This window comes from Chinchilla lanigera, unplaced genomic scaffold (genome assembly GCF_000276665.1).
Source record: "Chinchilla lanigera isolate Chin_1 unplaced genomic scaffold, ChiLan1.0 scaffold00026, whole genome shotgun sequence".
Lineage (NCBI taxonomy): Eukaryota > Metazoa > Chordata > Mammalia > Rodentia > Chinchillidae > Chinchilla > Chinchilla lanigera.
Genome location: NW_004955427.1, coordinates 12,540,824 through 12,555,618, shown reverse-complemented (window position 1 = coordinate 12,555,618; position 14,795 = coordinate 12,540,824). Strand labels below are relative to the sequence as shown.

At 37.1% G+C, this 14,795-nt stretch overlaps 1 protein-coding gene across 3 annotated transcripts in view; it reads left to right on the top strand.

The window, feature by feature from the left end:
- Slc9c1 (solute carrier family 9, subfamily C (Na+-transporting carboxylic acid decarboxylase), member 1) overlaps nt 1-14,223 on the top strand; it is a 103,148-nt gene extending 88,925 nt beyond the window's left edge. For all 3 annotated transcript variants that reach the window (XM_005386385.1, XM_005386384.1, XM_013515039.1), the window contains 2 exons: nt 6,240-6,360; nt 13,871-14,223. In XM_005386385.1, the coding sequence (XP_005386442.1) occupies nt 6,240-6,360; nt 13,871-13,935 (186 nt within the window). In that variant the 3' untranslated portion in view covers nt 13,936-14,223. The remainder of the gene's footprint in view (nt 1-6,239; nt 6,361-13,870) is intronic.
- Nucleotides 14,224-14,795: the final 572 nt, after the last annotated feature.

Genomic DNA, 14,795 nt, shown 5'->3' with positions numbered 1-14,795 from the left:
TGGAAAACACAGAGGAAATGGACAGATTTCTAGACACATATCAATTACCAAAGCTGAATGAAGAAGTTATAAAATTTCTGAATAACTCAATATCAGCCAGTGAAATTGAGAATGTAATTAAAAACTTGCCAATGAAGAAAAGTCCAGGTCCTGATTGATTCACAGCTGAATTTTACAAGCAATTTAGGGAAAATTTAGCACCAATTCTTCTCAAACTCTTTAATGAAATTGAAAGGGAAGGAATTCTCCCCAACTCAGTCCTGGAGGCAAGTATTATCCTGATACCAAAACCAGAGAAAGATCCAACCAAAAAAGCGAACTACAGGCCAATCTCCCTAATGATTATAGATGTCAAAATTCTCAATAAAATACTAGCAAACAAAATACAACAAGTCATCAAGAAGATTATACACCACGACCAGGTGGGACTCATACCAAGAATGCAGGGATGGTTCAATATGCGCAAATCAATTAATGTAATGCACCATATCAATAGAGCTAACGACAAAAATCACATGATCATCTCCATCGATGCAGAAAAAGCCTTCAGTAAAGTCCAACACTCATTCATGATGAAAATTGTACAGAAAATAGGAATAGAGGGACTTTACCTCAAGCTGATTAAAGCCATCTATGATAAACCAACAGCCAACATCATACTAAATGGTCAAAAATTGAAAGCTTTCTTGTTAAAGTCAGGAACAAGACAAGGATGTCCACTGTCACCACTCTTATGCAATATAGTTCTGGAAATATTGGCTAGAGCAATTAAACAAGAGAGAGAAATAAAAGGAATAAGGATAGGAAAGGAGAAAGTGAAATTTTCATTATTCACAGATGACATGATACTCTACATAGAAGACCCCAAAAGCTCCACCGAAAGGCTCATGGATTTAATAACCAAATTCAGTAGCATAGCTGGATACAAAGTTAACACTCAAAAATCAATAGCATACCTGTACTCAAGAAACAAACAGACTGAGGGAGAAATTGGGGAATCCACACCTTTCACAATAGCATCTAAAAAGATGAAATACTTAGGAATCAGTCTAACAAAAGGTGTAAAAGATCTATACAGTGAAAATTATAGTACTCTGAAAAAAGAGATCAAAGAGGATATTGGAAAATGGAAAGATATTCTTTGCTCATGGATAGGAAGAACCAACATTGTGAAAATGTCATACTCCCAAAATTGTTGTACAGATTCAATGCAATCCCAATTAAAATACCATTAGTATATCTCACAGATCTAGAGAAAACATTCCTAAAGTTCATCTGGAACGAGAAGAGGCCTGGAATAGCAAAGGCAATCTTGGGAAAAAAAGGAAAGGCAGGAGGCATCACAATTCCTGACTTAAAATTATATTACAAAGCTACTGTGATAAAATCAGCATGGTACTGGCACAAAAACAGGCCTGAAGATCAATGGACCACATTAGAAGATACAGATACAATTACAAACATACTTAGTCACCTTATCTTCGACAACGGGGCCAAACATGTTCAATGGAAGGAAGATAGCCTCTTTAATAAATGGTGCTGGAAAATCTGGCTTTCCACATGCTGAAGACTAAAAGTAGACCCATGTCTTTCACCATGCACTAAATTAAAGTCAAAATGGATCAAAGATCTAAATATTAAAAGAGAAACACTAAATTTATTGGAAGAGAAAATAAGTAAAAATCTGGACAACATTGGGGCAGGCAGAGAGTTCATGAACAAAAACTAAAGTGCACATGAAATATTTCAAAGAATCAACAATTGGGATCTCATCTTATCGAAGTTTTTGCACATCTAAATAAATTACCAATAAAGTAAAAAGAAAACCCAAGAATTGGGAAAAAATTTTAACCAACTGCCGCTCAGACAAAGGACTTCTATCTAGGACATATAAAGAATTAAAAAAAAAAAAAATCAGGCACCCAAAGTTCAAAGACCCAATCCAAAAATGGGCATCTGAGATGAATACACACTTCTCCAATGAAGAGATACTAATGGCGAATAAATACATGAAAAAATGTTCAGTGTCTCTGGTCACTGGAAAAATGCAAATTAAAACAACACTGAGATTCCATCTCACCCCAGAAAGAATGGCTATCATCAAGAAATCAACCACTAACAAATGCTGGAGAGGCTGTGGGGAGAAAGGAACCCGACTCCACTGCTGGTGGGAGTGTAGAATGGTGAAAACACTGTGGAAATCAATTTGGAGATTCCTCACACGACTAGAATTGGAAGTCCCATTTAACCCAGCTAGTCCCCTTCTAGGTATTTTCCCAGAAGAATTAAAGACATCATACCACAGTGATATATGTGCACCCATGTTTGTAGCAGCACAGTTTGTGATAGCAAACTCTTGGAAACCACCCAGATGCCCATCCACTGAGGAATGGATAAAAAAGATGTGGTATTTTTATATAATGAAGCATTACACAGCTATTGAAAAAGAAAATCTCGAGGCTTTTGTAGGTAAATGGATACAACTAGAGACCATACTCATAAGTGAAATAAATCAGACCCAGATATGTAAACATCATATTGTCTCCTTGGTGTAGGAACATGAAAGACTAGGTAGAACTCAAAACATACACTAGATGATAAGAAAGGGGGAGAAATTTCTCAAAGGAAGGAATGACTAGGATGAGGGAAAGAAGAAAAAAAAGAGAAGGAATGCTAAATATAAATATATATATGAATAGCTGTGATAACTGTATTGCTGATGTCTGATGGTGTGTTGAAATGAACAGTTAATGTTTACAATTTTTTATGTTCTGATTGATTTTGCATGCTTGTGTCTGGTGGTCTGAACAACTGATTTGAAGGTAATAATATGCAATGGAATTACAATGGTGAACTCCTACCATATTGTCTAGTGAAACTCTGTATTATCTCTACTGTTTTATCAAAGAATTATTTTCTTATTCTCTATAATGGTTTGAGCAATCTTTCATTCTTACATCTGGTAACCTGAGCAACATAGTTGAGGAAAGTGATATGTAATGTAACAACCACTGTTGATTCGTATTATTTTGTCTTGAGACTCTGTATCCTTTTGAATGTTCTTGCTTTGATTTGTTTATGTTTGTGATACTGGTATGCTGCTACCATTCTATTTCTTTGTTTGGTTCTCATTTACTACTCTCTTTAAAATAAAAATAAAAATCATGTTAGCGAGGAAAGCTAAAATGTACATTTTCTTTCAGTGATGTGATCTAAGATTGTTTGCAAAAGATGTGCTTGTCTGTATTTTTGCTGTGCTACTGAGAATCAGGACAATAACTTATTATCTTCCAAATAATACATTGTTTGGTTTTGTTTCGTTTTGTTGTCTTTTGAGACTGGGTCTCACTATGCTGGCCTTGAGCTCACTTTGTAGCCCAGGTTGGCCTTGAACTGACAACGATCCTCCTGCTTCAACCTCCCAAGTGCTGGGAGTACAGGCATATGCCACCACCCATGGCTTAATAATGCATTATTAAGTGGAATTACTTGACAAGTATTTTGTCAATGTGTGTGAACTTGATATCATGTTTAATTTTGAAGTTTTTTTTGGGGGGAGGGTAAGCTTCTTTTGAGAGGGTAGGTAAGAAACATCCAAGAAAAATGTTCTCAAACCAGTTGAGCATGCTTATCCACTGCATAAGCCACATCATGAATATTTTAATGTTCCTCTGTACTAAACAGTCATCACACATAGAATTAGAGGGATACATATATAAAAGAAAGGTGGAAGATTATCCTGAAAAACAATAATAGAACATTTTTGAGCCAGAATTTTTATGATAATTTATTTCCTGTTCACATTTCTCTTTGCTGTTTTCCTTTTATTCTATATTTGATCTTGGTATAGCTTATTCCTGTTTACCCCCAATTTAGTTTCTTCTTAGCAAAAATGACATTGGAAATGTTTTGAATAAAACTGCATCCTAACAAACATGCATGTTATAAGTATCAAACCATCTGTGATTAATCTTATAAAAGTAAAACCTGACAACTGTAAATGTTTATCAAAGGAAAAAATGGCTGAAGTGCTTGGTCAAAATAATCAATACCATACTATTTAGTGTGGTTTAGTCTTCAGTTATTGAAAGAAAAAACTCTTTTTTGTGTGATTATCTTTCCATCCCAATGTTTTAATGTATCACAAAAAGTATATGTGAAAATAATGTAAGGTAAAATTAATCTGTATTATTATATAATATGTGAGGTTAAAACATTCAGTTAAATTTTATGATGCCATACTTGCTGGATAACATTTGTGTGATGTAATATCAAATAACTCTTTTAAGAACTTTCAAATAGGGCTGGCAATGAAGTTCAGTGGTAGAGTTCTTAACTAGTATGCCTGAGGCCCTGGGTTTCAATCAACCAATCAAAAAATTACCAGAAAATTATGTCTAGAAATCTCTTCTCCAATATCTATTGTGCTATATCAACCTTTTTAAATTATTGACACTGACTTTTAACTCAAAAACAATGTCATTTCAATACTTTTTTAAAGGGGGAAGGCTTATTTAGCTCACAGTTTGTAGCTTCAAGGCAGGGTGGCATGGAAGATAGGTATCACAGGGGAGAAAGAGTTCATGGTGGGCAGAAGGTGGTAAAGCAAACAAGAGGCCTTAGCAGCTTTTTCCTGCCCATTTTATATTCTATTTAGGCTACTGGGATTAGGGTAGTGCCAAATCAATCAGTGGACTGGTTTAGTAATCACACACCCTTAATCCTAGCACCCTTAATCCTAGCATTACACAATGAATCAACCAGACGCTAGATTCAACCACCTCTTCTCCCCCCCCCAAAGCTTCATGCAGTCATACATGGGGCTTTTTCAGAGGTGTCTGAATCAGTTTCAATATGTAAATGTTTATATTTTACTAGTTCATGACTTTCTAATATATTCACTCTTCATTTAAGTACTAAATGCCTTAACCATGGTTTTTGTATTTCTGAATACTAAAATTTTTGTATTGATCACTGATGTATGTGCTTTTAATAAAACGTAACATATGTTATCATGAAAAGGAAAGAAATATATAATTTATTCTTTTTATCTAGAGGGTTAAACCCTGAGTTAAGTGAGTTGTCAGTAAACAATAACTTCAGAGGTTACTCAGGCTGGTTCTACTGAAAGAAGACTTATGAAAATGAGTTTTGAATCAGTGCAGCATTAGATCACTATGCAAATCAGTTAGTTCTATTTTCACCATCCTTGTTGTGATTCATTACGTTTAAAGTAGTGGGAAGCACTGGTCTTTCACTTACATATTTTTACTCCACCCTTCCTTCTACCCTATGATATGTTAGTCATACAGTTTTGGTGCTACATAAATACACATTTTCTCATGTCTATTTACTTTGGATGCCGTGAACCAAGCTGTAATAAAATGTTGATTCTTTTGCTACCTGTTACAGCTGCTTACTTTAAAATAGTACCTTCTAAATAGTTTTTCTTACATGTCTAAAATAAAAGTATAACATACAGATGAAAGAAGAAAAAGGAAAAGTGTTAGGGATGGAGGGCTCCTGAGGTGAGAAACCATCACGCAAAACTTCTCTAAGTGGACTTTCCCAGTACAAGCGTGATGCCTATGACAAGAAGTGAAGTGCCTGCACTGTGATGCCCCATATCTCTGTTACTGGACATAAAACAGCGCTTTGGTTCTATCGTGCTGGTTGGGAGTTTAGACAGCCCACCAAGAGATTGTTGAAGCAGCCTGAACTCTGCCCAGTTCCATCCCCAAGACACATCCCTTCTCGTTACGAATCTGGATACCACTATGACTCAAAGCATATTGAAAAAAAACCCAAGTTGAATGATTTCTTAGATCATATCCTTTTTTTCTACCTGGAATCGAATTCACAACCTCACGAGTGACAGGCGGGCGCTGTGCCACTAAGCTATCTCCCCGGCTGAATGATTGCTTAGAATCCATTCTTTTTAAGATTTTCTGTCTTACAGAAAAAACCCTGGTTGATTTTTAAAGTGCCATGGATAATTAACCTCCTACATTTTCTCTTTTCCAAGAGAAATAAAATATCAAATCTGATAAAAGTGTATGAAATAATGACCTTCGCAAAACCAATCAGGGAATTTTGAGACATCCGTCATCAGTATTAGTTTATTGATATTTTCCCACTTTCTCCTTGATGTTTAAAGAGGGTTGGAAATAGTAGCTTAACAGAACATTTAGTTGCATGCTGTATACTCAGAAATTAACTTGCATTCTGTTAAATTTCAGATACAAGGCATGGAAGATTACACAAAAGTAGTGGTAACTCGAACTTCAACTGATGCAAAAAAGAGAAGGAATTCAGGAAGGTTATCTATATTCGGAATTCCTTCAGTATCAGAATCATTAGGTGAGTTAGAGTTCTTTGGGTAATTTTGAGAATTTACTTACCCTTTATAAAATAGTCATATATATACTTGGAAGCTGTATACATTTGAACCTGGAATATTGAAGAATCCTCTTAAATGACATGTTTGGTATCAAATATATGAAGTCAGATTAAAGTCAGAGTTATACTTAGAAATTTTTGTGTTTCACGTATATAAAAACAAACACATACTTACCAAAATAATGTGAAAACAGATTTAGGGTGACTAGCTATCTAAATTGAAATAGTTTCTATAGCATTAATAATAATAAAGTCAAATTTTATGAATAACACACATATAAGTAAGTAGAGCTAAAGGAATAAGCTTAATATAAAGTTATTGTTCATAAAATTCCACATGATAAAAATTACATCCTAATGTAATGATTATTTTAAAACTACTAATCTATTAAAATTTTAATAATAATTTTGAGGTAGACTTAAAATTGCACAATAAACAATTAAATTATGGAATAAATAATAATGTTAAAATTTAATACTTATCATTTCTCTAAATAAGAAATAATGTTCTAAAATTTAGAAACATAAACTAACCTTAAAATTTTGAGTGTCAGTTGCAACGTCACTAATCAAGAAATAAGCGAAAGATACTTCATGGAAGAAAACTTACAGCAAAATACAGTCTTTCTGGGACTTGGAATCAAGACATTTGGAAAACAACAACTTGGTGAAGGAAAAAGAAGAAAAGCAGATCTACTGGAATCAAGATGGAGCTGAGAGGGAAACAGGAAACCACAGAGAAGCTGGAAAATGAAGCACAATGCAGAGGAAAGGATGAAAATGTCTGGGAAGTTAATCTGGTCCCCCAAGGAAGAGGACTTGTTAGCTGAGAGAAGACTTCTGCTAGTACCAACAGAAGCCCACAGTTTCCAAACAGTGCAAAACAGTGCGATTTTACACTGAAAGTGACTCTCCACATTTGGAGAAGAAATTCAAGGCAGCACCTTCATATTTGAGAGGGTTTAATCAGAAGCCATTTTGGGAAGGAGCTAATTGCATAAGAATGAGCTACAAAGAAAGTCATCCATGACAGTGTTTCATGGCTTATGTCTAGACGTCCTCCCAACACCTCATTTACTCATAGGTGGGACTTTCGGCAGTAACTGGAGCATGGGTATGTACATTGAGTAGTCCACTGATTAGTTTAACATAGTTCTGGGTATGGATGATGGACTTACTGAGCAGAGAAGACCCACCCTGTGTGTGGGTGATACCGACCAAGAGACTGGGTGGAATAGAAAAGGAAAGAAAAAGGAATTCTCATTGTTTCCTGCCTGCCCTACCATGCACTGTTTTTCCTAAGCCATGTCCCTTTGCTATACCCCCCTGCCTTGGCGCCAGACAACTATGGATTGAAACTTCTGTAAACTGTGAGCTAAGATAAACCTTTCCTCCTTTAACTTGTGAGGGTCAGTATTGTGTCACAGCAACAAGAAAATAACTAAGACACTGGATACATGCATACCCATGTTTACAGCATGGCAGTTTACAACAGCTAGATCTTAGAAATGGCCTATGTGCCATTAACGGATAAGAGGATAAAGAACACATGGTATTTAGTCACAACAGATTACTATTATGCCATAAGAAGGATAAACTTGAGGCACTTAAGGTAAATGGATGTACCTTGAGACCCTGATCATAAGGCAAATAGGTCAGATACACAAGCATAAGTGTCACATGGTTTGTCTTATTAAGAAACTCAAACTATAAATAAAAAGGAAAATACGGGCCAGGGATATAGCTCAGCAGCACAGCACCTGCCTGGCAAGCACAAGTCCTGAGTTCAATTCCCAGCACACACAAAAAAAGAGTAAAATAAAAGATAGACAATAAGAAGTAGGGAGATCTTTCTCAAATGGAAAGGCTAATGAGACATAGAGGGAGAAACGATGAGAGGTGTAGTGTACAAAAAAAAAAAAGAATTAAGATGTGTTATGTACACGTATCATCTCCCCAGAATGAATATAATCATGTGCTGTAAACATGTACTAATTTAAAGAAAAGACTGAGGTACAGAACAACTTTACTTCAGGGGTTCTAGGGTCATCGCAGTGACTGGATGCAGGACAGCTCCAAGAGACAGCCACAGAGAGGGCACTGGTGAGACATGCATCCCCTGAGAAGTTTAAACCCAGGCAAGAAAGAAGCGCAGGGTCCCACCCTGAGTAGAAAAGCGAGGCTGGTCATGACTGGCTTTTGGAGAGGGCTGGTTCTGAAAGTGCTGGCATGAAGTCCAGCAGACTGCTTGACCACTGCTTGACCACTGTCCACCCCCACCCTGCCGCCGACATCCAGCAGAGCCCTCAGTGGTCTGTTTACTTTCCCCATCTACCAAAGTGATTAGGGATCACCGCAGCGTGCAAGGCTGCTGCAGCCTGGGTGGCATATATGTGCAGAGTGGCGTCCGGAGTGGGAGGCGGTTGAGCTGAGCAGAGGAATCCAGAGAAAAAACCTCATGGCATCTACATCAGCCTACCTGTGTCTGGAATAACAAGATGGAGTAAAATTTAAAAAGAAAAGATGAAAAAGACAGTTATGATAAAGCAGTAGTGGACTTCTAGAGCCCACTGAGTAGGTCATGTTTCTGTTTCACCCCGGCCAGCAACCAAATTTCCAGGGGGTGATAGGAGGAGGAGCTAGGGAAGCTAATGTCTTTCCTGTACCTAGCTCAAAGAGCTCCGCTTGTCCATTGATTTACAAAGGAAATGATGGTACTAGGGTTGTTAACAAAAAGAAGAGCAATGTGAAAGTGAAAGTTTATGAAGTGAGAGAGCTCAGGGGTCATGTAAAGAAAATCCTCAAATTGCGTTGTGTGACCGATGCTTGGATGTGAGCCGTGTTTGTGGGCCAACTCCTTCCCCTTGCCCCGTAACTTCCGCACCATGTCCACCCCAGGATTGCAGCTCTCCCTTTACAGAATGAGAAGCCCCCTCCAAGGCTTGTCACAGCCTCCAAAGCTCCTTACAGAGTGTGCTGGTCTCCAGGTTGAAGCACATAGTGCTGTCCCTGCCTGACATCCCAGGCTTCCTCCTCTGCTCCGAGACTGGATTCTACACCAGCCTCACTTACAAACCAGACCCTTATTAACAGCTTAGAAGTTGGCCCTGTCTCCTATCTCAGTGTCTGGATTAATAGTCTGAAGAAGTACTCTGTGAGAATAATGGCATCTAAGGGGTCTTCTAGAAAAAAAAAAAAAAAAAAAAAAAAAAGAAAGCTAAGTAAAATTCCAGTACGATGCCTCAGTTTCCTTACCATGACCAGGAACGTACCTATTCCTGGAGATAGAGACTGAAGCCTGAATTCCTGCTGCGCTCTGTGTGATGGTGTGACTTACAGCACTCTCTGCTAGCCAGCTGATTGTCCTAATGATGGTGTTTCTAAATTCCAATTTGAAGCATTCACTTAAGATTCCTTTATTTAGATTTCTCAAACCTTTAGATTCCCAGTTTGCTCTCAGTTCTACTTCATCTCACGTGCTACGTTCGGTGCTTCCAATCCAGTAGGTAATTTTTCAGGTACTTTTGAAAGATATTAAAAGGTAATAAAGGGGCTGGGGATTTAGCTCAGCGGCAAAGCGCCTGCCTGGCAAGCGCAAGGTCGTGAGTTCAGTTCCTGGTACCAGAGAAAAACCAAAATAAAATAAAAGGTAATAAAACACGGTCAGTTCTCAAGGGTTTATGTTCTAGCTAAGAGGCAAAACATAGCAGATGGCACATAAATAACAATACAAGAAACACTGTGGATAGTGCCGGCTGACCCTGGAAGAATTCAAAGGAGAAACAGTACAGAAAATGACCAACGTCTTTGTGGAGAAAGGAAGAGAATGCTCGAAACAGAGGATGCAGGAGAGGAAGACGGGAGAGTGACAGAGCTGAACAGTGGCCGAGATTTGGCAGCTAACTATGCCCGAAGTGTGTCTGTGAGACAGTATTTGCGGGAGTGCAGGCTTTTTGTGGCTATGTCACACGAATCGTTATCTCTAATTCAAAAAATAAAAACCATCAGATAAATAGGTTTGTCTCCACTTAAATAAACGTCACCTCTGCGTGTCACTTGCTAGGACAAAAGCTATATTTTAAAAGAGGCTTGGAGGCTAACAACACACTACAAAAAAGTATTTGCAAGAATTATTTGCTCACAATGCCGTTAATATCCATTGACCTTGAAAAAAAGTGTGCAACATATTGAAGAATGCGCTGTAGCTCCAGTAGATGAGCTTGTGAACAACCAATCTAGTTCGTAGTACCTAGAAGACAGGAAAATAGTAAACTAAGAAATGCTAAATAAATAACAGCAATGTATTAATATTTGCTTTTTAAATAAAATTTCTATACCTGGTGAAATCTAGACCCTATGAAAGAGGTAAAAATTGAATGATACTGGTTTTCTTATACCTTTATTAAGTTTATTGGTACAGTTTAGATATATATAATGATAACATCCATCATAGGAAACTTGGTATACCTTAATTCCTCTTTTTTTTCTCCCATTCCCCTTCTTTCCCTTCAACCCCTCTTCCCTTCTTTATTTACAAAGCTTTGTTTCCATTTTATCCTTTTTTCTCATTTTTTTCCTCCCTCCCCACCCTGTTCCCCTTTCCTTCTGAACAATTTCTTCCTCTATTTTACTATTATACGCTTTGGTTCTTATTTACACTTTCAGTTCCTCACACCAGAGAAACAATGCAATATTTATACATGTGTCTGACTTATTTCATTTAAGAGTATGTTCACAAGGTGCATCCTTTTAACTATAAACATCTCAGGTTTATCCTTCTTTACGGCTGAGCAGTACTCCATTGTATTAAAAAAAAATGTCTTTTTTATCCATTCATCAGTTGATAGGTATTTGGGTTGTTTCTAAGATTTAGCTGTTACAAACTGTGCTTCTGTGAACATGGGTGCTCATATATTATGCCAAGAAGGGGAATAGTCAAATAGGATCTCTAGTTTCATTTTTTTGAGGAATCTCCACACTGATTTCCACATTAGTTGCACCACTCTACACTCCCACAACAGAGGAGAATGGGTTGTTTTGGCACATGCCTGTAATCCCAGCACTCAGGAGCTGAGGCAGGAGAACGGTTATGAGATTGAGGCCAAACTGGGCTACATAAGTGAGTTCAAGGCCATCCTGCACTACATAGTGAGACCCTGTATGGGAAAAAAAAAATAAAGAACAGTGGAGAAAGATTCCTTTTTCCCCACAGCCTTGCCAGCATTTGTTATTGTTGATTTCTTGATCACAGCCACTGTTTCTGGAGTGAGATGGAATCTCATTGTTGCTTTAATTTTCATCTCTCAAATGATCATTGATGTTGAGCATTTTTTCATATATTTATTTGCCATTTCTACTTCTGTCTATTCATTTCAGATGGTCATTTTTGTATTGTGTCTTTAAATTTGGAGAGTCTGATTTTTTCAATTCTTTATATATTCTAGATATTAGTCCTTTGTCTGAAGAACAACCAGCTAAGATTTTTTTCCCACTTTGTGTATTGTCTTTTCACTTTGTTGATTTCTTTTGCTGTACAAAAGCTTTTTAATGAGATCCCAGTTGTTGTTTGTACCATGCCCTATCCCATCAGAATTTTGTTCATGAAGTCTTTGCCTACACCTATGTCTTCAAGAGTTCTACCATTCTCTCTTCCAGCAGATTTAGTGTTTCTGTTTTAGTATTTAGATCTTGGATCCATTTCGATTAGTTTAGTTTATGGAGATAGATAGATAGATAGATAGATAGATAGATAGATAGATAGATAGATAGACAGATAGACAAACATGGTTCTAGTTTTAGTCTTCATCATTTGGAAAGCTAGTTTTTCTAGCACCATTTATTAAAGAGGCTATCTTTCTTCCAGTAAAGGTGTTTGATCCCATTGTCAAAGATAAGGTCACTGAGTGTGTTTGAAGTTGTTTTGGCATCTTCTAATCTGTTCCATTAATCCTCAGGTCTGTTGTTTTTCGTGGTTTTTTGTTTTTTGTTTTTTTTTTTGCCAGTACTGTGTTATTTTTATCACAGTAGCTCTGTAGTATAATACACAGCAGATTTTTCTGCACAAACCCTTAGGTCAAGTAGAGCTTAAAGTGAAGTATTTCAAATCCTGATAGAAAATAACCTCCAACCCAGATTGATGTATCCTGCACAGTTATCTTTCAGAATTAATAAATAAAACACTTCCATGACAAAGAACAACTTCAGAAATTCATGACAATGAAACCAGCCCTACAAAGGGTTTTGAAAAATAATAAAGACCACAGTTTCAAGAGTACCAGTAAAAGAAATCACCAGGCACAGCAAGCAATTAAACAGAAGGGAAAGACAGGACACCATCATCAGGAAAATAATATGACAAGGACAAGCCAGTACATCTCAGTTATAACCATCAGTGTAAATGGCCTCAATTCACCAATCAAAAGAAGTAGACTGGAAGAATGGATCAAGAAACAAGATCCAAAACTATGCAGCATTCAAGAAACACATTTAACTCAAAAGGAAATTCATAGACTGAAAGTTAAAGGATGGAAAACAATACTCCATGTGGCAGGAGCCTAGAAAAAAGCAGGGGTAGCTATTCTATTTGCAGGCAATGTGAACTTCAGGCCAAGACTGATCTTGTATTGTGCAGGTAGATGAGTGAAAATGATTCGTAACAAAAGTCACAGAAAAACTCACACACTTTTCTTCAGCTATTCTGCTTTTGGGAATCAACCCCAAAAATATAAGTATTACAGCACACTAGATGTCCAGAGCACTATTATTTTTAATGACAAAAATAAAAGAAATTTAAAAGTATCCCAATAATTAGAGTGTATATAATTGCATACAAAATACCCATGCAAAAAAATTACGCTTCCAATATAAAACATAAGGCAGAAAATGAAACATCAAACACACAATAGACAACATATTTTAGCATAAAAAATAGCTCAACAAGATAAATCCAAATGGTTATCATGGAAATAAAGGAGAGCAGAGGTAGTTTTCTTTACTTCTCTTTATTTCAGGTAGTTCTATGGTTTTTATAATGAAAAGGGATTATAACTATTAAGATTATTGAAACAAATCACTTGCGAGTTACTGTCTATTCCTTTATACCACATTCAGCAGTACTGTGAAAGGAAGTAGGACTAGCCAGACCTGAAAGCAGTGAGTGGGAATCACCACAGTGTTCCCCATGGTGGGAAATCTTCCATTTGATAATCCAAAACCTTGTCCACTTTAGCATGCCCCAGTGGCTTCTGGGACTTTGACTCCCCACTTAAATCATGCTACCACTGCTTTTTCAATGATAAATCACTCCCACACACTGAATGTCCTGCCTGGGCCTCAACAGTAATGACCAGGAGATGCTTCATGTGGGAGCGGAACTGACCCTCTAGTACATCTTACTTTGGGTTGCAGATCATCGATGAAAGATTCCAAAGCTCTCTGTGTTTTTGTGTTTTTCTTCCCACTTGTGCTTTAGTTGACAAGGTGAGTCTGGTGAGCAAACAGCGCAGTGAATCTTCTGTGACTGGAGGCCTCCGGTGACTAAAACACTCTTCCTTACATCAAGAGGGAGCAACTTCAAGTTGAATCCTGTGCAGTGCTCTTGAAGAAAAGAAGTTTCAACTTTCTGACTAACCTATTCAAAATATGCATATATTTGCAAAATTTCTTTGACTTAAAATACCTATCAGTTCAATATTAAAACATCTCAGAAAATGGAGTAAGCTTTGGACCCAGAAAATAAGCTTATGTCACCGAGATAATTTTTATGTTGCTCTTAGAACAATAATAGCTTGATTTTATTAATAAAATATTATTAAAATATTATTTCGATGTTGGTCTTGATCCAATTATTCATTTTTTCTGTCATCCATAATTCTTTGATCATTTGGCAGCTTTCAGAGAGTTAAAATAATAAAGAGTGGAAACCCAGTCAGACTGAGCGTTGTATTTTAGTCTTAAAGGAAAATTTCCAGAACCCATTGTGTTCACTGTGGTATTCACAACACTGAGCAAAATGTCTGGTGTGTTGTTTAAAAATGATCTTTATGGTTAAGAGTGAATGCATGTTTTCTGCATGTTTGGTATGCTCTCTATTATGTACAGTATGCCACGTGGTTATGAGCTCATGTCATCTTTGTAACAATCATATACGGTAGCTACTCTGTCTTAGCTTTTTGTTGTGACAAAATACCTGACAAAAAAACCTAAAGGAGTAAAGGTTGGCCCATAGTTTCACCCCATGGTTGCCTGGCTTTATTGCTTTTGGACTGTGGCAAAGCAGAATACCATGGGAGACGTGCCTGACATCCAGGAAGCAGAGAAAGAACCAGAGAAAAAGGGGTTGGAGACCAGACTCTGAAAGTCATGCCCCCAGCCCCACTCCCTTCAACTGGGTCCCA